The following is a 21,483-nucleotide window of genomic DNA, read 5'->3' on the forward strand; positions in this document are numbered from 1 at the left end:
GATGACTTAGCTTTATGGATTAGAGGTATTAATTGCAATTTACAATTAATAGGTCAAACAGTGGACAGTCCAGTATAGCTTCAACCCCAGTCATGTGACAAGGGTACCACTGTCACGTGCCACGGGTACGTAACAGCAGCAAAAGCTGTTAAATGTTAAGCTGTGGATATAGACCTTCCACTTAGCAAATTAGAAGCTAAAGGGTTGGTAGTGTTAAGAATTGGGGGCTTATGGCAAAATGTAGGATAATGGACATAAGGACAGACACCTTTACAGAATACATAAACCTGTTGGGTTTATAGAAGAACGGCTTAAAACAAGGGAAGGAATGATATTGATATGACAGAAATGCCCACACTATGCTTAATTATGCATTGTATCTAATTGGAAAACTTCATTCTGTGTCGTGTACATTTTGTCATTATGAAACTGTCGAAACACATACTATTTCAATGTGAAGCGTATAAGGCTGAAGAAAAACCAAATGCAGTCTTCAGTACAATCTTTGCGAGGGTAGATAGTTTTCAGATAAAAGCTTTATTAAATTATGGGACTGACGTTAAATTAATTCACAGTTTGAGTTGGAAAAGGCATGTAATAATTGTGTTAAACCTAAGGAAATGGCATATAAGGTAGCAAAGGTGAGTGGGATGTTGGATTATTGGGATGCTCTTAAAATCCAACAAAAGGAAACGAAAAATGCCATAAGAATGGTGAAGACGAAATATGAGAGCAAACTGGCCAATAATATAAATCAGGATACTAAAAGTTTAGTTTTCAGTTACATGAAGAGTGAAAGGGAGATGAGAGTTGATACTGGACAACTGGAAAATGATGCTCGTGAAGTAGTAATGCGGGGCAAAGAAATGGCAGATGAACTGAATGAACAATCTTCACTGTCTTTTCCGGTCAGCACCGTCCCCACTTGTCCCATTTAGCCTGTCTCATTACGGGTGGACTTTAGGACCCGGGGGAGCTCAGGACCCGCCGCCCGCAGCTGCTGCTGAATCCCCGGTGTTTCTGTTCAGTTGACCGATGCGGTGAACGAGTTAAAATTAATCGATCGATAATTCTCATCTCGTGTTTATTTCACTCCATAGAACCATAGAACACTACAGCACAGGAAACAGGCCATTTGGCGCTTCTAATCTGTGCGGAAACTTTATTCCGCTTGTCCCATTGACCTGCACCCAGTCCGTAAACCTCCAAACCTCTCCCATCCATGTATCTATCCAATTTATTCTTAAAACTTAAGAGTGAGCCCGCATTTACCACGTCAGATGGCAGCTCGTTCCACACTCCCACCACTCTCTGAGTGAAGAAGTTCCTCCTCATGATGCCCCTAAAGCTTTCCCCTTTCACCCTAAAGTCATGTCCTGTCGTATTTTTCTTTCCTAATCTAAATGGAAAGAACCTGCTCGCATTTACTGTCTATACCCTCATGTGAAAAAAGTGAAAAAGACTAAGGAGCTGGTGGTGAACCTAAGGCACCGGTGAACCCAGTTTCTATCCAAGGCGTCAGTGTGGACATTGTGGAGGATTACCTGTGGATAAGAACTGACAATAAACTGGACTTGTCAAAGAACACTGATGCTGTCTATAAGAAGGGTCAGAGCCATCTCTACTTCCTGAGGAGACTGAGGTCCTTTAACATCTGCCGGACTATGCTGATGATGTTATACGAGTCTGTAGTGGCCAGTGCGATCATGTTTGCTGTTGTGTGCTGGGGCCGCTGGCTGAGGGTAGCAGACAACAACAGAATCAACAAACTCATTCGTAAGGCCAGTGATGTTGTGGGGGTTGCAAGCCATCTTGGACAATGTTTCCCATCCACTCCATAATGTACTGGTTTGGCACAGGAGTACATTCAGCTAGAGTCTCATTCCACCGAGATGCAACACTGAACGACATAGGAAGTCATTCCTGCCTGTGGCCATCAAACTTTACAACTCCTGCCTCGGAGTGTCAGACACCTTGAGCCAATAGGCTGGTCCTGGAATTATTTCCACTTGGCATAATTTACCTATTATTATTTAATAATATAATGGTTTTATATTCCTATATTTCTACACTATTTTTGGTTGGTGCGACTGTAACGAAACCCAATTTCCCTCGGGATCAATAAAGTATGTCTGTCTGTCTCTCATAATTGTATATACCTCTATCAAATCGTCCCCTCATTCTTCTATGCTCCAAGGAATAAAGTCCTAACCTGTTCAGTCGTTCCCTGTAACTCAACTCCTGAAGACCTAGCAACATCCTAGTAAATCTTCTCTGCGCACTTTCAATCTTACTGATATCCTTCCGAGTTAGATATCCAGTTAGGTGACCAGAACTGCAAATAATACTCCAAATTTGGCTTCACCAATGCCTTATACAATCTCACCATAACATCCCAACACCTATACTCAATATTCTTGGATTTATGAATGCCAGAATGCCAAAAGCCTTCTTTACAACCCTGTCTACCTGTGACGACACTTTTAGGGAATTACGTACCTGAACTCCCAGATCCCTTTGTTTCTCCGCACTCCTCAGTGCCCTACCATTTACTGTGTAAGTCCACTTTGATTTGTCCTTCCAAAATGCAACATCTCACATTTGTCTGCATTAAATTTCATCTGCCATTTTCTGGCCCATTTTTCCAGTTGGTCCAGATCCCTCGGCAAGCTTTGAAAGCCTTCCTCGCTGTCCACAACGCCTCCAGTCTTGGTGTCAACAGCAAAATTGCTGATCCAATTTACAGAATCTATATCATTGATATAGACAACAAACAACAATGGTCCCAGCGCAGATCCCTGAGGCACACCACTAGTCACAGGCCTCCAGTCTGAGAAGCAATCATCCACTACCACTCTCTGTCTTCTCCCACACAGCCAATTTCGAATCCAGTTTCCAACCTCTCCATGGATATCTGGTGTCTGAACCTTCTAAACTAACCTCCAATGTGGGACCTTGTCAAAGGCCTTACTAAAGTTCATGCAGACAACATCCACAGCCTTTCTTTCATCTACTTTCTTGGTAACCTCCTAGAAAAACTCTGCAACATTTGTTAAACACAATCTACCAAGCACTACGCCATGCTGACTATCCTTATTCAGCCCTTGGCTGGACAAATTCTTGTATATCCAATCTCTCAGAACACCTTCCAATAATTTACCTACTACTGATGTCAGGCTCACCGGCCTGTAATTACCCGGTTTACTTTTGGAGCCTTTTTTAAACAACAGAATAACAAGAGCTAACCTCCAATCCTCCGGCTCTGCACCCGTGGCAGAGGACATGGGCCCCTGCAATTTCTACTCTAGTCTCTCTCAAGGTCCGAGGAAATATCAAGTCAGGCCCAAGGGATTTATCTACCTTTACTCGCCGTAAGGCAGCAAGCACCTCCTCCTCTTTAATCTCTAAATGTTCCATGACACTACTGCTTGTTTCCCTTCCTTCCATATACACTATGCCAGTTTCCTGAGTAAATACTGACACAAAAAAACTGTTTAAGGTCTCCCTCATCTCGTGAGGCTCCACACATAGACGACCACTCTGATCTTCTAGGGGACCAATCTTGTCCCTTACTATCCTTTCACTCTTAATATACTTGTAGAAACAATTCGAGTTTACCTTCACATTATCTGCCAAAGCAACCTCGTGTCTTTTTGCCTTGCTGATTTCCTTCTTTAGTATTTTCTTACATTTTCTATACTCTTCAAGTACCTCATTTGTTCCTTGTTGCTTATACCTGCTATACACCTCTCTCTTTTTCTTAACCAGATCACCAATATCCCTTGAAAACCAACGTTCCCTATGCCTGTTAACTTTGCCTTTAATCCTGGCAGGAACCTGCAAACTCTGCACTCTCAAAATTTCGCCTTTGAAGGCCTTCCACTTACTGAATACATCCTCGCCAGAAGAAAACTTATCCCAATCCACTCTTCCTAGATCCTTTTTCATTTCCACAAAATTGGCCCTTCTCCAATTTAGAACCTCAACTCGAGGACCAGACTCATCCTTATCCATAATTAACTTGTAACTAATGACATTATGGTCACTGGAACCAAAATGTTCGCCTACACATACTTCTGTCACCTGGGTGTCTGGTTTCCTAACAGGAGATCAAGTATTGCATCCTCTTTCGTAGGTACCTCTATATATTGATTTAGAAAATGTTCCTGAACACATTTGACAAACTCCAAGCTATCTTGCTCTTTCACAGTGTGGGAGTCCCAGTCAAGATGTGGAAAGTTAAAATCCCCTACTTTTACAGCTTTCTGTTACTTACACCGGTCTACTATCTCTCTACAGATTTGCTCCTCCAATTCTCTCTGACTATTGGGCGATCTATAATACACCCCTATTAGTGTGGACACACCTTTCCCGTTCCTCAGCTCCACCCATATGACCTCTGTAGACAAGCCCTCCGGGCTGTCCTGTCTACGCACAGCTGTGATATTTTCCCTGACTAGTAATCCCACTCCTCCCCCTTTCATCACTCCCCCTCTATCACGTCTGAAACAACGGAACCCCGGAGCATTAAGGTGCCGGTCCTGCCCGTCCTTCAACCAAAACTCACTAATAGCAATAATGTCATAATCCCACGTGCCAATCCACGCCCAAAACTCATCTGCCTTACCTATAATACTCCGTGCATTGAAATAGATGCACCTGAGAATATTTCAATCAGGTATAAACCTTTGATTTCTGTCTATAGATGCAGTCCTCGCATGACCTTTATCCTCCTCCACCTCACTATCTGCTCTAACACTCTGGTTCCCCTCCCTCTGCAAACCTAGTTTAAACTCCCCCCCCACTACACTGCCCCCCCCAGCAGTACTAGCAAATCTACCCGTAAGGATGTTAGTCCCCCTCCAGTTTAGGGGCAAACCGTCCCGTCGGAACAGGTCCCACCTTCCCGGAAACAAAGCCCAATTGCCCAGAAACATGAAGCCCTCCCTCCTGCACCATCTCCTTAGCCACGTATTTAGCTGCACTCTCCGCACATTTATATTTACAGGGACTTTACTCCTGACGCCGGTCCCGGGACCCGACCCGTTTACAGACCCGGAGCGGAACCGGAGCAGATTCTTAGCCAATTTTCATCCCGAGTCCGGAAGAGAATATAAATTTTCCCCTTGAATTTATTCCCAGTGTAGGTGTGGAGATGGGACTTGGTCTCCGCGTTGTAAAATGAAACTGACCCGGACTCGTAACTGAGATAAACTCCCACCCTTCCGGGGATGGGGCCGGCAGGCAGACGGGACTCGGGGGAGTTGAGATTACCGTACACGTCATAATCCCGATGTAACACGTCACCATTCCGCCTGATGATCCAGAATCCGGTCTCCGGACTCAGATTGAACCGTCCCTCCCTCTCCACAGACTCTGCGGCGACTCCCAGACCCCAGACCCGATTCCCCGTCACCTCCACCTCCCAGTAATGTCTCCCCGATGTTAACCCCTCCGATGCCAACACACATTCCCAGACTGTGAATCTCTTCCCGGTGTCAGGGAGATTCCTCCGCGTCCTGGTCCATCTCACACTCTTCCGATCCTCAGACACCTCGAGCCATGGACTCGCCGTTTCCACATCCAGGGTGACAGAGACTGGGGGGAGAATCAGGGAATTAGAGAGTCCCCGGGGATCGGAGGGAGACTCGGACTGAGCGGCCACGGGACCGGTGGAGAGGCCAATGGGCCTCAGGCGCAGTCGGGTGGCCGACACAAACCTTTCACGGTGTTTGACCCGACGAAAGCGGATGGACAACTAACGTCTCCCCAAGGGTTCACCGCTGGACAGGGGAAACATCCTCCCTCACTCCTGCCTGTTGACCCCTGAAAGAATTTTGTGTTTCCCTGAGATCTGCTCCAGTTCTTCTAAACAGGGAACAGAGAACATAGAACAGTACAGCACAGGAACAGGCCCTTCATTCAATGTTAACATTCATTTGTGAGTGTGAAGTGGGGGAGTGTGGAGGTTTGAGACAGTAAAGGAGGTGATAATGGGAACCAGTAGGGGAGATATGAATGGCAGATTTAACCAGACCAGGTGAGGTAGGGGGTAGGGTGTGTGTCTAGACGTAATGAGAAGGTGCAGGGGGCAAAGATGGGAGATGTCCCCTTTCCCACAACCCCATCCCCCGCAGCCCCTCATTAGGATGGGAGATGAATTTGCAGGGGCACTCAAGCAACACAGGTCCTGATGAAGGGTTTCAGTCTGAACCGTTGACTGTTTACTCTTTTCCATAGAAACTTCCCGGCCTGCTGTTCCCCCAACAATTTGTGTGTGTTACTCTGCTTTAAATATACTCAATTATTTGACCTCCACAGCTGCCTGTGGCAGATTCAATCGGGATCCTGTGGATAAAGGAATTCCTCTTCATCTCTGTCCTAAATAGACATCCCTATAGTTGGAGCCTGTGCTTACCGTTCTCGACCCACCCACATCCTCCCAACATCAACTCTCTCTAGACAGGTGTCAGAGAGATCTGGCGAGACCCTTCATCAGGACCTGTGTAGCTTGGATTACCAGCATCTGCAGATTTTCTCCTGTTTGATTTTTAAAGCAGAAGTTGATGAGTAAACATCTTGATTCGTCAGAGCGTCAAAAGTTATGGGGAGGAGGCGGGAGAATAGGGTTGAGGGGTATAATAAATCAGACATTCTTCTAAACTCCATTGAGTACAGGCGCAGAACCATCAAACACTCCTCATAAGTTAACTCTTTCATTCCCGGAATTATTCTCGTGAACCCCCTGGACCCTCTCCAATGCCAGCACATCTTTTCCGATATACAGAACCCAAAGCTGCTCACAATACTGCAAATATGGTCTGACTAATGCCTTATAAAACCTCAGCATTACATCCTTGCTCTTGTATTCGAATCCTCTCCAAATGAAAGCAAACATTGAGTTTGCCAATCTTATCACTGACACAAACTGCAAGTTAATCTTTAGGGAATCCTGCACCAGAAACCCCAAGTACCTTTGCACTTCTGACTTTTGAATTTTCGCCCTGTTTACAAAATTGTCTGTGCCTTTATTCCTTCTACCAAAGTGCATGCACAACTTCTTTACCCGATAATCCATCTATCACGTATTTGCCCATTACCTGATCTGTCTCTGTCCTTCCCCTGATTCTGAGCTTCTGCAGCACTACTTGCCCCTTCACCTATCTTCATATCGTCTGCAAGCTCGGCCACAAAGGCAACAATTCTGTCATCCAAATCATTCTTTGTCTATCTTGGCCTTGTGTTCCTCAAAGAATTCCAACAGATTTGTCAGACAAGATTTCCCCTTAAGGGAAGGCATGCTGTCTTTGCCCTATTTTATCATGTGCCTCCATGTACCCGAAAGCTCGTCCTTAACACTGCACTCCAACATCTTCCCAAGCACACCACATCCAGACTAACTCACCTATAATTTTCTTTCCCCAGCTTTTCTCCCTTCGTAAAGAGTGAAGTGACCTTTGCAATTTCTAATCATCTTGAATGACCAAGTATCCAGTGATTCTTGAAAGATCATCACTAATGGACCCATATTCTCTTCAGCTAACTCTTTCCAAACACTGGGGTGTAGTACATCTGGTCCAGGTACCTTCAGATCTTCAATCGTCCCACGCACTTTCTCCTCAGTAACAGCAACAACACTCATTTCTGTCCCCATCACTCTCACATTTCTGACATACAGATAATATCATTCTCTGTGAGGATTGACACAAAATACTAAATAAGTACCTCTGCCATGTATTCTGTCACATTTCTCCTCTCCAGTGTCATTTTCTAGGGGTCCAATATCCACTGTCGCCTCTCTTTTACTCTTTACATTTTTGTGTCCTCTTGAGTATTGTTGGCAAGCTTTCCCTCATATCTCATTTTCTCAGTTTATGGCTTTGCAATTCCTTTCTGTTGATTATCAAAACCTTCTGGATACTCCAAAATCCTGCTAATTTCTGCTCTATTTTATGCCCTCGCTTTCAGTTCTATGCTGATTCTGACTTCCCTTGTCAAACACGGTTACCTCATTCTCCCTGTATAATAATACCTCTTAATCTTTGTGATTTACCTGTGTGTGTGTGTGTGTGTGTGTGTGTGTGTGTGTGTGTGTGTGTGTGTGTGTGTGTGTGTGTGTGTGTGTGTGTGTGTGTGTGTGTGTGTGTGTGTGTTTCCAAAATATCCGTGTGGTGTGTATACACACTGAAGGAGAGTGTGCACATTGAAGAATTTGTATGTTACAGTGTGTCATCACATGTCTGGTGTGTGTTGACAATGTGTCACACGTGATTGAGTTGTTTAAATGAATAAATGACTGTCTCTGAAGAGATTGGTTTCCAGGTTACTGAGGGAAATAACAACGTACATTGCTGAGGCTCTGACTACAATCTGCCAGTCCTTCCTGTGTATGTGTGTGAGGGAGCTTTGCCAGGCCGGTTATGCTGTGTGTGCTTCTCCCGAGATGAAATCTTGACCCATGTCAATGCTTGTTGGTGTGTCCGAGCTCATTCTCACAATGCTTCAATGTAGTGGTCTGATCACCATAAGACATAGGAGCAGAATTAGGCCATTTGCCTATCGAGTCTGCTCCGCCATTCAATCATAGCTGATCCTTTTGTTCCCTCCTCAGCCCCACTCCCTTCTCCCCGTAACCTTTGATACTGTGTCCAATCTAGAACCTATCAAGCTCTGCCTTAAATACACACAACAAGTTCCAGAAATTCATCAGCCGCTGGCTCAAATTTCTTCAGATGTTTTAAATAGATGCCGCTCCATCTTGAGGCTGTGCCCTCTTGTCCTAAACTCCACCACCACGGGAAACATCCTTTCCACATCTACTCTGTCTAGGCCTTTCAACATTCGAAAAGTTTCAATGAGATTCCACCTCATCTTTCTAAATTCCAGCGAGTACAGACACAGAGATATCAAATGTTTCTCGTATCATAACCCTTTCATTCCCGGAATCATCCTTATGAACTGAACCTTCTGCAATGCCAGCACATCTTTTCTTAGATGAGGAGCCCAAAATTGTTCACAATACTAAAGGTAAGGCTTCATCAGTGCATCACATCCCTGCTCTTGAATTGAATGCTATCTAAACCCCTTGAATTGAATGCTAACATTGGATTTGCATTCTTCACCACTGACTCTACCTGCAAGTCAACCTTTAGGGTGTTCTGCAGAATGACTGCTAAGTCCATTTTCATCTCAGCTTTTTGGGTTTTCTCCACATTTGAAAAAAAATCTGCACATTATTTCTACGACCACAGTGCATGGCCATGCATTTTCTAACATCGTATATCATTTGCCACTTTCCTTCCCATTCTCCTCATCCAAGTCCTTGTGCAGCCAACATGTTTCCTCAACACTACCGGCCCCTCCGCTTGACTTCATGATTGAAGGACATCCTGTTCGAACTGAGATACGGAGAAACTACTTCAGTCAGTGTGTGGAAAATCTGTGGAATTTGTTGCCACAAGTGGCTGTGGAGGCCAAGTCATAGTTAAGGCAGAGATAGATAGATTCTTGATTAGCCAGGGCATCAAAGGGTATGGGGTGAAAGCAGGGGATTGGGGATGACTGGATGAATGGGATCTGCCCATGACTGAATGGTGGAGCAGACACGATGGGCCGAATGGCATACTTCTGCTCCTATATCTTATCGTCTATTCCATCATCTAAACCTTGATATACAGCATAAAATGAAGGTGTCCTAACACTGACCCCTGTGGAACACGAGTCACTAGCAGCCAACCAGAAAAGGATCCCTTTACTCTCATTCGCTGTTTCCTACCAATCAGCCAATGTTCTAACCATACCTGTAACTTTTCTGTAATACCATGGCCTCTAAACTTCGTTACCACCTTCATATGTGGCAGCTTGTCAAAGGCCTTCTGAGATTCCAAATATACAACATCCACAGCATCCCCTTTATCGATCCTACTTGCAATCTCCTCAAAGAATCCCAACAGGTTTGTCAGGCAGGATATTCCCTTAGCAAGGCCATAGAACCATAGAACACAACGGCACAGTACAGGCCCTTCAGCCCTCTATGTTGTGCCGACCCATATAATTCTTTAAAAAGTACTAAACCCACACTACCCCATAACACTCCATTTTTCTTTCATCCATGTGCCTGTTCAAGAGGCTCCTAAATACCTCTAATATTTTAGCCTCCACCACTATCCCTGGCAAGTTATTCCAGGTACTCACAACCCTTTGCGTAAAAAACTTACCCCTGATGTCTCCCCTAAACTTTCCTCCCTTAATGTTGTTCATATGCCCTTTGGTGTTTGCTATTGGTGCCCTGGGAAACAGGTACTGACTATCCATGCTGACTTGTCCTATCTTGTTCAGTGTCACCAAGTATTCTATAACCTTATACTTAACAATTGACTCCAATTTCTTCCCAACCACAGAGGTGAGGCTAACTGTCTATAATCTCCTTTCTGCTGCCTTCCTCCTTACTTAAAGAGTTAAGTGACATTTGCCATTTTCCAGTCCTCGGGCACCATGCCAGGGTCCAAATGAATATCATTTGAAATGCCTCCACAATGTCTAACTCAAACTCTTTCAGAACACTAGGGTGCAGTTCATCTGGTCCGGGTGACTTATGTACCTTTAGGTCTTTCAGCTTTTTGAACACCTTCTCTCTTGTAACAGTAACTGCACTCACTTCTCTTCCCCCGCACTCTTCAACACCGGGCACAGTGCTAGTGTCTTCCACGGTGATGACTGGTGCAAAATATTTAGTTTGTCTGCCATCTCGTTAGCCGGGTTATTATATATCCGGCCTCATTTTCTAGCGGTCCTAAATCCACTCTCATCTCAATTTTATATTTTCACAATACTTGAAAAATAATTTTATATTGTTTGCCAAAAACACACACAAAATGCTGGTGGAAAGTCCTGACGAAGGGTCTCGGCCCGAATCCTCGACAGCGCTTCTCCCTATCGATGCTGCCTGGCCTGCTGTGTTCCACCAGCATTTTGTGTGTGTTGTTTGAATTTCCAGCATCTGCAGATTTCCTCGTGTTTGCTCTTTATATTGTTTGCCAGCTTGTTTTACAAAGACAGATTTGTAAAATGGGCCCAAAGGATCTTTGGAGACCAGAGTCACTCCAACCAAAAAATGTGCCAGTTGCTACCATCCGGGAAACGGTACTGTAGCATAAAAGCCAGGAGCAACAGGCTCCGGGACAGCTTCTTCAACCAGGCCATCAGACTGATTAACTTGTGCTGAGACAACTGTATTTCTATGTTATATTGACCAGTATGTTATACATCTAATTCATCATAAATTTCTATAAATTGCGCATTGCATATTTAGATGGAGACGGAGTTAAAGATTTTTAATCCTCATGTATATGAAGGATGCAAGTAATAAAGTCAATTCAATTCAAATCAATTTCTTGTTTATTTTTTCCCTCCCGATCATCCATTTGTTCCTCTCTGTAGATATTTAAAAGCTTCCCAATCCTCTGTCTTCCTCCATATTTTTGTTTAGTTGTATGCCCTCTCTTTTGCCTTTACATTAACTTGTCTTCCCTTGTCAGCCACGGTTTTACTATTTTGCCATTTGAGTATTTATTTATTTTTGGAATACATCTATCCTTCACCTTCCTCATTTTCCCAGAACTGACACCATTTTTGCTCTGCTCTCATCCCTGCCAGCATCTCCTTCCAATTTGCTTTGGCCAACTCCTCTCTCAGACTACTGTAATTTCTTTTACTCCTCTGAAATACTACAACGTCAGACGTTACTTTCTCCTTATCAAATTTCAAGTTCAACTCAGTCATGTTGTGAGCACTGCTTCCTAAGGTTTCTTTTAACTACTCACCTCTGGTTCAATACATAACACCCAATCCAGTCGAGCTGTTCCCTGAGTAGGCTCAACGACAAACTGCTCTAGAAAGCCATCACATTACATTCAACAAACTCACTCTCTTGAGATCCTTTACCAACCTGATTTTCCCAATTGACCTGCATGTTGAAATCTCCCATGATTATCATAACATTGTCCTTTTCATCAGCCTTTTCTATTTCCAGTTGTAATCTGTGGGCCTCAATCCACTGACTGTTGGGAGGCCTGTATATGACTGGTGTCAGTGTCATTTTTACTTTTGCAATTCCTTACCTCAACCCACAAGATTCAACATCTTCCAATCCTATGCAACATCTTGCTACTGATTTTCCAGCAGAGCTACGTCACCCCATCAGCCTTCCTTCCTTCCTATATCACTGATACAGTGCGTAACCTTGGACATTCAGCTTCCAACTACAACCATCCTTCAGCCACGTTTCCGTGATGGCCACAACATCACACCTGACAATCTGTAATAGTGCAACAAGATCATCCACCTTATTTCTCATACTCCCTGCATTGAGATATGATATTTTGTGTACTATGTCTGCTACCCTTTTCAATTCTGCATTGATAATGCATTGATACTCACTCTGCTGGCTGCAATTTTGTCCTCTCATCTGTCCGCCCTATCTGACAGTCTGACTGCACGCTATCTTTGCATTTTTACCATCAGTCCTATCCCTTCACTCCAGTTCCCGACACCCCCCCCCCCCCACCAAATTAGTTCAGACCCTCCCCAACAGCTCTATCAAACCTCTCTGTGAGAATATTGTTCTCGCTCGGGTCGAGGTGCGACCCACCCCTTTTGAGCAGGTCATTCATCCACCAGATGAGATCTCAATGATCCAAGAACCTGAATCCCTGTCCCCAGCACCATCTTCTCAGCCATGTTTATCTCTCAAATGATCCTGTTTCTACCCTCACCAGCACGTGGCACAGGCAGCAATCCAGAAATTACAACCCTGGGGGTACTGTTTCTGAGCGTTCTACCAAGCTCTCCAAATTCTATTATATTTGCTTTTACTTCCAATGTCATTGTCCCAAAATTTACCAAGATATCTGGCTCTTTTCCCTCCCTTTCTAAAATGCTGCGGACACGATCCGAGACGTCCCTGACCCTTGCACGTAGGAGGCAACGTACCATTCGGGTGTCCCGTTCACATCAATAGATTCTCTTGTCTGTTCTCCGAATGATTGAGTCCCCGATTACTAACACTCCCCTCTTCTGCCTCTAACAACAGTGAGAGTTGCTGATCCGGAAGGGGGAAGACCTGTGTCAGTCAGAGTCTGCACTCACAGGGCACATGAAGGACTTGTGTATTTTTCTGACAATCCCTGTCACCACACTGATACCTGCTTTTATTCCCTACAATATTATCATCAGTATTAAATTCCCAGCTCCTCTGGTAGATCCAAACTCATGTCCTGGTGTGTTAGTGCATTTGCCTGGGATTGGAACACGGTGGTTCATCTGCCAGTCCCGTGTATTGGTTGTATTGTGACCCTGTGCTGGTGTGATCAGGGGTCTGACATCTCTAGCTGACAATGTGACAGTGATGCCTCCCAGTCGGTGGGGTTGAGGTGAAATAAACTTCAGTTCCTCTTCAGCCCAGTATTACAGACAATCTTTCCCTCAAATTGGAAATAACGAGCCTCATGAATGGGGAGAAAAGAATCTTTGTAAGTTTTACCTCGATTAATAGCATCAAGCGTTTCTCTCAGCACTGTGTTGAACAAATAGAGGTGATCGAACTTTTCAACCGGTAGTGTCTCATCTGTTACTGACAATTCCTGGACATTGTTATTAATCCTGTAAATATTAAACTTCTGGTTATAAATTGCTATTCTGAACTATTTTACAAATCCATTCAGGGTTTCAGTAAAGAGCATGTCCTACCTTCTGCTCCGACGAGCTTCATCCTGAAATAAATAAAATACAAATCCGATTAGACTTGGACTTACTGTCCACATCCTGAATTTCATCCAAATCATTACAAGGTGTTGAAAATTCCCACTGCCACAGTCACTCACACACACGGACAATACAGAACCAAGGGGTAAAGGACAGGGAAAGTTTCTGAATGTCAGACCATTACTGAGAGGATGAAACTTACAGGGAAGACAGGACAGGCTGTGCATTTTCATCTGGATATGACGTCAGTGTGATCGGATGGAGGAATTTAAGATCAGTGATGTATGTGATTGTGTACAGGTGGAGGAAGTACCTCTATTTATGGGGAGACTTGTGGGGAGATGTATTTCCAGATGGATTTTAATAAATTCCACTAGAAATTTAGTGAGGGGGATGTGGAACTCAGTGCCACAAAAGCGTGGTTGAAGTAGAACAGCAGAGACGGACTGTAATGGGAAACTGGATAAATACGTGAGGGTCCATGGAGTTCCAGCACTGTTGCTGGGTGTGGTGAGTAGGTGGGTGGAGGATTGTGAAGCAGGGAAACTGATAGAAGAAGATGGAACGAATGGCCTGTTTATGATGGAGAATTGGATATAACCCCATGTGAAATTTATCCAAAAAATAAAGAGACAGTGAAAGATTCCCATCTGATGGAAACTGGATACAGAAGATAAGACTGATATGTGGGTCACATTCTTTGTTCTCACTAATTGACAGAGAGATCCTCACACCCACCGCACCAGACACACTCACAGCCTGTGACTGGAACTGGGAGTTAATGAGCGTTTTAGAGGATACTTAATGTAGAATTAAGGACACAGTCAGCAGCTCTGAGTTATGATCAGAGTAATTAATTTCAGAGAAATTTGCATTCTGTCCTGGGATGTACATAAGTTGTGGAAGTTCAGTTCTGGGACAATAGACAATAGGTGCAGGAGTAGGCCATTCGGCCCTTCTAGCCAGCACCGCCATTCACCGTGATCATGGCAGATCATACACAATCAGTACCCCGTTCTTGCCCTCTCCCCATATCCCTCGACCCCGCAATCTATAAGAACTCTATCTAACTCTCTCTTGAAAGCATCCAGTGACTTGGCCTCCACTGCCTTCTGGGGCAGAGCATTCCACATATCCACCACTCTCTGGGTGAAAAAGTTTTTCCGCATCACTGTTCTAAATGGCCTACCCCTTATTCTTAAACTGTGGCCCCTAGTTCTGGACTCGCCCATCAGCGGGAACATGCTTCCTGCCTCCAGCGTGTCCAATCCCTTAATAATCTTATTATTATGTGACAACAACAACCCTCAATAGTTGTATCAATTGTCTGGTGAGAAACAGTTTACTGCCATTTGTAAATGCTGTGTGTAGGAGCAACGCGTCTGTTTTCTGTCTGCATTGTATTCTGTGTTATGTGTTTATTATGGTAACTCGTCACCTGAGTGCAGGCATGGTAAAAGCGAAGGGAAAAAGTTACGTATCTGTACTTTGTTCTGGGCAGTTTTGAGCTGGGGACGGGCGGATGTCATTTAGTTCTTGACCGTTGTGTTGCAGCTTACATTACAATGAATTACCCTGAAGTTTCATCGCTTCAAGATTGTATTTTGCTAACGAAGGACTGAAAGCGTATCTTGGACATATTGAAATGTCATTATTGGAGTGATTGGAGGGCGCATCATGCAAGTCTAACAACTTGTGTGAGGTCGCCAGCAGCGGCAATGGATTTGTTAGAATTGGCCGCTGTGCTGTGTTTATTTCAAATATACCACTGTTCATTTAGTGCCCTTTGACAGAAACAAATTGAAAGATAATCCCTCACCTTGAGAAATATCACACTGTCTTTTTGATCCATCTGTTCCTTTAACTTTGAGATGTCCTCCTGAATAAACCATATATTCTCTTGAATATCCCGAAGATTTTTCTCCATTGGATTGAGAATCCTCTTCTCTTCTTCCCTGAGATCCCTGAGTAAGCTCTGCTCTTTCTCAGTGATAATCTGGTGCAGTTCAGCAAACTGGGATGTGATGTGGGACTGAAGGCTGTGTGACTGTTTCTGTCGAATGAAAGGTGAAGATTAATATAGATAGATAGATAGATAGATAGATAGATAGATAGATAGATAGATAGATAGATAGATAGATAGATAGATAGATACTTTATTCATCCCCATGGGGAAATTCAACCTTTTTTCCAATGTCCCATACACTTGTTGTAGCAAAAACTAATTACATACAATACTTAACTCAGTAAGAACTAACTCAAAAAGCATTAATAATAGCTTTAAAAAAGTTCTTAAGTCCTGGCAGTTGAATTGTAAAGCCTAATGGCATTGGGGAGTATTGACCTCTTCATCCTGTCTGAGGAGCATTGCATCGATAGTAACCTGTCGCTGAAACTGCTTCTCTGTCTCTGGATGGTTCTATGTAGAGGATGTTCAGGGTTTTCCATAATTGACCGTAGCCTACTCAGCGCCCTTCGCTCAGCCACCGATGTTAAACTCTCCAGTACTTTGCCCACGACAGAGCCCGCCTTCCTTACCAGCTTATTAAGACGGGAGGCGTCCCTCTTCTTAATGCTTCCTCCACAACACGCCACCACAAAGAAGAGGGCGCTCTCCACAACTGACCTATAGAACATCTTCAGCATCTCACTGCAGACATTGAATGACGCCAACCTTCTAAGGAAGTACAGTCGACTCTGTGCCTTCCTGCACAAGGCATCTGTGTTGGCAGTCCAGTCTAGCTTCTCGTCTAACTGTACTCCCAGATACTTGTAGGTCTTAACCTGCTCCACACATTCTCCATTAATGATCACTGGCTCCATATGAGGCCTAGATCTCCTAAAGTCCACCACCATCTCCTTGGTCTTGGTGATATTGAGACGCAGGTAGTTTGAGTTGCACCATATCACAAAGTCCTGTATCAGTTTCCTATACTCCTCCTCCTGTCCATTCCTGACACACCCCACTATGGCGTGGCCGTGTACTGCATTGCTGTGCTCTGTTTCCTTTCCTCGTTAAGTTCGGTCTATTAGAGTCCATGCTACTTCTGAGTGCATTCCCGTGAACACCATTCCTTCACGTTTTCCTGAAACCTATTCTCACTTATTGACCCATAAACTCCCATCTGATTCACACACACCCTCCCCACCTTTACAGGGTTAACGGTAATTAGCCATTCATCCGGCATGACCTTGGGATGTGTCGGAGTCTCTCGTGGTCACAGGGAGAGCATGCAAACTCCACACAGACAGCAGCAGAGGTCAGGATCGAACCCAGGTCACTGGAGCTGCGATAATCTGCTATTCTGCATTAAATGGAGTAAAACCCGACAGTAATATCAGAAATTCCGCTCAGGAAGCCTCACCCGAACTCCGGAAATCTTCTCTTTCTGTTGCTGCTCCTTTTCCTGGAAGTCTGATTTCTTTTTTGTGAGAGAGTCTAGGGAAGATTTTAGCTGATCCTGGCAGTCAGAGAGTGAAGGAAATAGAAACAAAGATGCATCAAAAGAAACAGGTGATCAAATCCGATTATCACACAAAATGCCGGAGGAACTCAGTGAGTCAGGCAGCATCTATTCAGGGGAAATAATTTTTTCGGGATGAGAACCTTCATTAGGACTGGGAATGAATGGGACAGAAGCCAGAATAACAATGTTGGGGATGAGAACCAGCTGACAGGTGACGGGTGAGACAACGTGAGGGGGAACGTGGGGGAGGGTGATGAAGTGAGAAGCTGAGAGGAGACAGGTGGAAGAGGTAAAGGGCTGGAAAAGAAGGAATGTAATACGAGAGGACAATCGACCATGTAAGAAACAGGAGGAACTGGGCTGTTTATGGCCCTGAATGGTGACGAGGAAGGAGGTTAGGAGTCAGGTGTAGCATTTGTCCCCCTTGCAGGTCTCAGTGCCAGGAGGGAGATCACTGGGGAGGAGGGAGTGGATAAGGGCGATACAGGACGTAGAGCGCGATCGGTATAGAGAACGGAGAGTTGCGGGGAGGGGTGGGTCTGGGCTGTTGGAGGGAGAGACGTATTTGGTGGTAAAATCCCGTTGGAGATGGCGAAAGTTGCGGAGAATGATGTGTTCGATGTGAAGGTTCCTGTGGTCCCAGGAAGAAGAATGCAGGATAGAGCGAAGATCAAATTCGGGTTAGTTTTACCGTGTAGATTTTAACAGCTTCTTTAATCGGCTTGAAGCGGTGCTCTCTGTGTTCCTGCGCATCTCTACAGACCAGACAGATCAGTGTCTTGTCCGTTTCACAAAACAGCTTCAGTTCTTCCTCATGTTCCTCGCAGTGACGTTTACTTTCCTTCCCTTTCGGATTCAGGTTTAGATTCCGAACTTTTTGTGTCAGATTTGCTAAGGCCCGATTGACCCTGAGGGTGCGGTCAGCAAACTCCTCTCTACATTCCGGGCAGGAGTTTCTCTCCTCCCTTTCCCAACACCGTGTGATACAAGAGCGACAGAAGTTGTGCCCGCACTCCAGTATAACCGGATCGGTGAAGAAATCCAGGCAGACGGGACAAATTACCTCCTCGCTCAAACTCTCGACCGGTCCTTTCGAAGCCATGTTAACTCGCAGCACTTCCTGATTCAGAATGCTTTCACGTTCGAGGAGCTGCTGATCTCCTGCAGTACCGCGATTGTCCACTACGCGCGCTGCTGTCTCAGGGCATAGATGTTATGTTGCTGCAAGTGTTGAGTGGGAAGAAACGGTAGTAATTTCCATATCAGCATTGGATCAGCAACACATTAAACAGGTGGGAACAGAAATGAAAACTTGGCTATGGACTGCCCAAGCCCAGCTTCCAAAGAAAGAAGGTTGGGCATGGGGCTAGCAACTCCATCCCATAAAAACCCAGTGCTGCAGAAATGTCAACTGAATCTCCACAGACCTCATCCCTGGGATCGGAAGGACCTTCCCCTGGAAGACAATTGAATTCGTGTGGTGAAAGGAGAATCCACAGGGCCGATCAATCCCCGGCCCTGGACAGGGGACTCTGGCAGGCTGCTATTGGCGGCCTGTGCTCCGGTAGACGTGATGGGCTAAAGAAGAAGCAGAACAGAAATGAAGCCGGAGAGAAGAGCCTGGTTCAGTCTGCGGCAGGACTGAAAGGGACAAGTTCTGAAAAGAGAGACACAAGAGACTGCAGATGCTGGAATCTCGAATGAAAAACATGATGCCATTTTGAACTGAGTGGGTCAGGCAGAATCTATGTAGAGAAATATTCAATCGACTTTCCGGGTCGAGATCCTTCACCAGCACTGTCTCAACTCGAAATATCGATTGTCCATTTCCCTCCACAGTTGCTGCCTGATCCGTGAGTTCGTCCAGTCAACATGGATTTGTGCGTAGAAGGTCATGTTTGACAAATCTTACTGAATTTTTTGAAGAGGTTGCTAGGAAGGTTGACGAGGGTAAAGCAGTGGATGTTGTCTATATGGACTTCAGTAAGGCCTTTGACAAGGTTCCGAACGGAAGTTTAGTTAGGAAGGTTCAATCGTTAGGTATTAATATTGAAGTAGTAAAATGGATTCAACAGTGGCTGGATGGGAGATGCCAGAGAGTAGTGGTGGATAACTGTTTGTCAGGTTGGAGGCCGGTGACTAGTGGTGTGCCTCAAGGATCTGTACCTGGGTCCAATGTTTTTTGTCATATACATTAATGATCTGGCTGATGAGGTGGTAAATTGGATTAGTAAGTATGCAGATGCTACTAAGGTAGGTGGCGTTGTGGATAATGAAATAGGTTTTCAAAGCTTGCAGAAAGATTTAGGCCACTAAATTTAGGTCAGTTAGAAGAGTGGGCTGAACGATGGCCGATGGAGTTGAATGCTGATAAGTGTGATTTGCTACATTTTGGTAGGAATAATCCAAATAGGACATACATGGTAAATGGTAGGGCATTGAAGAATGCAGTAGAACAGAGTGATCTAGGAATAATGGTGCATAGTTCCCTGAAGGTGGAATCTCATGTGGATAGGGTGGTGAAGAAAGCTTTTGGTATGCTGGCATTTATAAATCAGAGCATTGAGTATAGGAGTTGGCATGTAATGTTAAAATTATACAAGGCATTGGTAAGGCCGAATTTGGAGCATTGTGTACAGTTCTGGTCACCGAATTATAGGAAAGATGTCAACAAAATAGAGAGAGTACAGAGCAGATTTACTAGAATGTTAACTGGGTTTCAGCACTTAAGTTACAGAGAAAGGTTGAACAAGTTAGGTCTTTATACTTTGGAGCATAGAAGGTTGAGGGGGGACTTTATAGAGGTATTTAAAATGATGAGGGAGATAGATAGAGTTGACGTGGATAGGCTTTTTCCATTGAGAGTAGGGGCGATTCAAACAAGAGGACGTGAATTGAGAGTAAGGGAGCAAAAGTTTAAGGGTAACACGACGAGGAATTTCTTTAGTTAGAGAGTGGTAGCTGTGTGGAACGAGCTTCCAGTAGAAGTGGTAGAGGCAGGTTCGATTTTGTCATTTCAAGGCCTGTTTCTGTGCTGTAATTGTTATATGTTTATATGGTTTATAAAAGAACATTTTGATTTTTCTCGAGGTCTAAAGAGAGTGCGACTGGGGTGTAAAACCGAGGTTTAGTAAATATTGAAAGCAGCTATTAAATGCGTTCATGTCATGTAATTGGGGAGGTGGAGAGAATATTGTGCTGTGAGGAGACAGATGCAGTGGTGATGACCGACCTGTGGCTGCAGGAGAAAACACAGGACGGGACATTCCAGTTCACAGGGCGGTGAGCATTTTTTTATTTTGTGAAATCCTGAAGAAGCTTTCTGACTTTACCTATGTCTGTCCTAGCTCCAATGGAAGATCAGTTTTCACAACTCTAGACACAGCCAAGAAGTTTATCAAAACAAACGTTATTCACCATGAAATATTCACAAAGATTAACCGTGCAATGTCTTTACCCGAGGATCAGTGAGCCTTCTGTCACGCAGATGCTGTGGCACAGGCCCTTGCATCTTTCTCCACAGATCTTCGCCAGCCCACAGTCCGCAAAGAGGTGAGTGACCGTCTCGTCTCCACTGCAGTAATCTCGGGGCAGCGCGCTGTTTGAGTGATCTCCGGGCATGCAGCAAGGATCAGACTGGGAGGGGCCCTCTCGCCGCCAGTCAGGTAGGATTTGACACGATGATAAAATTGTTTCATCGCCCTCCTGATGAACCGACACAAGGTATTGGTTTCGGCCCGGTACATCCCGGGTGGATCCTCCCAACCACTGAGCACATCGACATGAAACGCTGTCGGAGTAGAGCAGCATCCATCATCAGAGATGCTCACCACCCAGGCCAGGCTCTTTTCTCGCTGCTGCAATCAGGTAGAAGGTAAAAGAGTCTCAGGAGTCGCGCCACCAGGTTCAGAAACAGTTACTACCTTCGACGATCAGGTTCGTGAATGACAGAGAATATTGCAATCATTTGCCGTCCATTGAGATGCTCCCACAACCAATGATCGCACTGGACCGGTATTAAAATTAGTAAAATCAGAGTTGGCATGACTGAGAATGAGAGACATACACCATCTCACAGGGAATTGACAGGGGTGGAGCAGGTCCGATGTTTCTCCTGGCTGGGGTGTGGAACCAGAGTTCACAGATTTTAAATCCGAGCTCACCTGAGACGGACTGAGATGGGGAGAAATTTCGCCATCCAGAATGCAGTGAATCTTTGAAATGTTCTCCACAACGTTTCTAAATTAATCAGACA

General features: G+C 44.7%; 1 protein-coding gene across 1 annotated transcript; it reads right to left on the reverse strand.

The window, feature by feature from the left end:
- Positions 1 to 4,948: 4,948 nt before the first annotated feature.
- Positions 4,949 to 15,661, reverse strand: LOC140723365 (E3 ubiquitin-protein ligase TRIM39-like). Its single transcript, XM_073037945.1, has 4 exons — positions 15,581 to 15,661; positions 13,747 to 13,769; positions 13,541 to 13,659; positions 4,949 to 5,598 (listed from the first exon to the last, which is right to left on the reverse strand). The coding sequence occupies exons 1-4, from the start codon at positions 15,611 to 15,613 to the stop codon at positions 5,048 to 5,050; spliced, it is 726 nt and encodes a 241-aa protein (XP_072894046.1). The 5' UTR covers positions 15,614 to 15,661; the 3' UTR covers positions 4,949 to 5,047.
- Between the last annotated feature and the right edge of the window lie 5,822 nt (positions 15,662 to 21,483).

The sequence above is a fragment of the Hemitrygon akajei genome, unplaced genomic scaffold (genome assembly GCF_048418815.1).
Source record: "Hemitrygon akajei unplaced genomic scaffold, sHemAka1.3 Scf000110, whole genome shotgun sequence".
Classification (NCBI taxonomy): domain Eukaryota; kingdom Metazoa; phylum Chordata; class Chondrichthyes; order Myliobatiformes; family Dasyatidae; genus Hemitrygon; species Hemitrygon akajei.